This window comes from Hypanus sabinus, unplaced genomic scaffold (assembly GCF_030144855.1).
Source record: "Hypanus sabinus isolate sHypSab1 unplaced genomic scaffold, sHypSab1.hap1 scaffold_135, whole genome shotgun sequence".
Taxonomy (NCBI): Eukaryota; Metazoa; Chordata; class Chondrichthyes; order Myliobatiformes; family Dasyatidae; genus Hypanus; species Hypanus sabinus.
This window is the reverse complement of record NW_026779420.1, coordinates 450,294-452,041: the sequence shown is the minus strand read 5'-3', so window position 1 is coordinate 452,041 and position 1,748 is coordinate 450,294. Positions and strand designations below refer to the sequence as shown.

At 42.2% G+C, this 1,748-nt stretch overlaps 1 protein-coding gene across 1 annotated transcript; it reads right to left on the bottom strand.

The window, feature by feature from the left end:
• Window positions 1-212: 212 nt before the first annotated feature.
• LOC132386854 (N-acetyllactosaminide beta-1,3-N-acetylglucosaminyltransferase 3-like) lies at window positions 213-1,370 on the bottom strand. The gene has a single exon (XM_059959200.1). The coding sequence runs from the start codon at window positions 1,368-1,370 to the stop codon at window positions 213-215; it is 1,158 nt and encodes a 385-aa protein (XP_059815183.1).
• Between the last annotated feature and the right edge of the window lie 378 nt (window positions 1,371-1,748).

The window sequence follows — 1,748 nt, the reverse complement described above, 5'->3', positions numbered from 1 at the left end:
TCATTATGATTGCAGTCAGAATTAGGCTGAGTGATGACACCTAATAGCTTTTCAAACATTTGTAGAATGTAGAAAGGCGCCAACCCTATGACTTAATGAATCCTCCAATATAATTTAGGAATTAACCTTCTTACATTGCATAAACAACTGATTAACAAACACATGTTTACAAACTGCATTCCATTCCAACAGTTGCTACATTCTCTCATGACTCATGTGGTCCTTTCCGTGGATGCAGACTTCTGGGGAGCACGAGCACACTTCAGATTAGCATCATGCACTGCATCCCACAACAATAGCATTTCAAAAGTCCGAATACGGTGCACTAGCAGCAACTCACGGTAATAGCAAGGATTGAAAGATTCATCTTGGGTTGAAGGAACACTAACTCCAGCTGTCCTAAATCCGCTATGGGAGTGTGGGGCTAGTCCAGCCTTGGCCAGACACATCCCAAAAAATACATCACCAGTGGGGTACAGTTCAAGGTCTTGGGCTATGTAGAAAATGATGTGAGCTGCATACACAGACATGAGTATGCCCGCTCCACTAATGTATGGTGGGTACAACTTGATGGTGGTCACTATTTCTGGTACATAATACTTACTCGACTTCTGGCGTTTGGGCCCAAACCCATAAATGAGATGGCTCACAAACAGGTGTTGGTGAACCTTCATGCCTAGCAAATAGTCAACCATGTTATCGGTGTTGGCAAAGACATCATCATCTGCACTAAAGATGAATTTAGCACTAGGGCAAAATTCACTGACCCACTGCAGCAACTTGTATTGTTTGAGGGTGAGGTTGAAAAAGGTATCCAAGAAATCCCATTGTAGTATATCTCTGTGTTCTCTGTTTTCCATGGCTAACAGCTGATTCAATTTCCTACTTTCATTTTGGTCAGGAGAGACACCCGAGATAAAGACTCTCTTAATTAGGACCCCATTGAATTCGCGTTCCTTGCCCCAAGTCTTCCTTATCATTTCCCACCGATCCTGGTTGAAAGGGTGAGATTTGATCACCAGGAGCAGGAAGACATTCTGAGATCCTTCTTGACCACCACATTTGTCTGGAACATTTTGAATCATGTCAAATTCTCGACAGTGTTTATACATCAAGAAGTTTTTTATGTGCTCTTTCTCTTGATGAAATGAGGACAGGTGCAACAATGTCCTGTTCGCGTGGCACTTTGGCTTGAGCACTGATTCAGTTGCATCACCGGTAACAACCTTGGGCAGGTCATTGCGATGAACAGTTTCTGCAACAACATCAGTCTCTCGACATTGGTCATTATCCCAGAACATGAAGAACAATCCCAGAGTAATCAGAACACCCAGCACTATTTTCTCATGGAATCGCCGATGTCTTCTCATCTTTCACCTGAAGTACAGAAAAAGAATGGATTAATTGAAAGAAAACTTTACATTTACATGATGCTTGAGAAGAATGGGAAGTTTAAGCTGTAATGAAGTTCACTAATGCTTTGTAATATTGACCCCAAAATGTTGGTGAGGTAAGGAATAGGCAGAGCCCTACACGCTGCTGAAAGTTTAATTAACCTGAAGCATTCCATCCCAGCAGAAAAACAAATCTACCTATAGGATATCATCTCTGTCATTAAACTGAAAGTCGCATAGTTTATTTCTGGGCCTTAAAGGTATATGATTCCAAAGGCTTTATTCCACCTCGCTTCACAGCTCTCATCACTCCTCTCGGGGCTTAAACTGAGCTGGGCCAGACATAGAGCAACA

Bases quoted from the DNA above. Each gene is read 5' to 3' on its own strand.
- LOC132386854 (XM_059959200.1), bottom strand. From the start codon at position 1,370: ATGAGAAGACATCGGCGATTCCATGAGAAAATAGTGCTGGGTGTTCTG.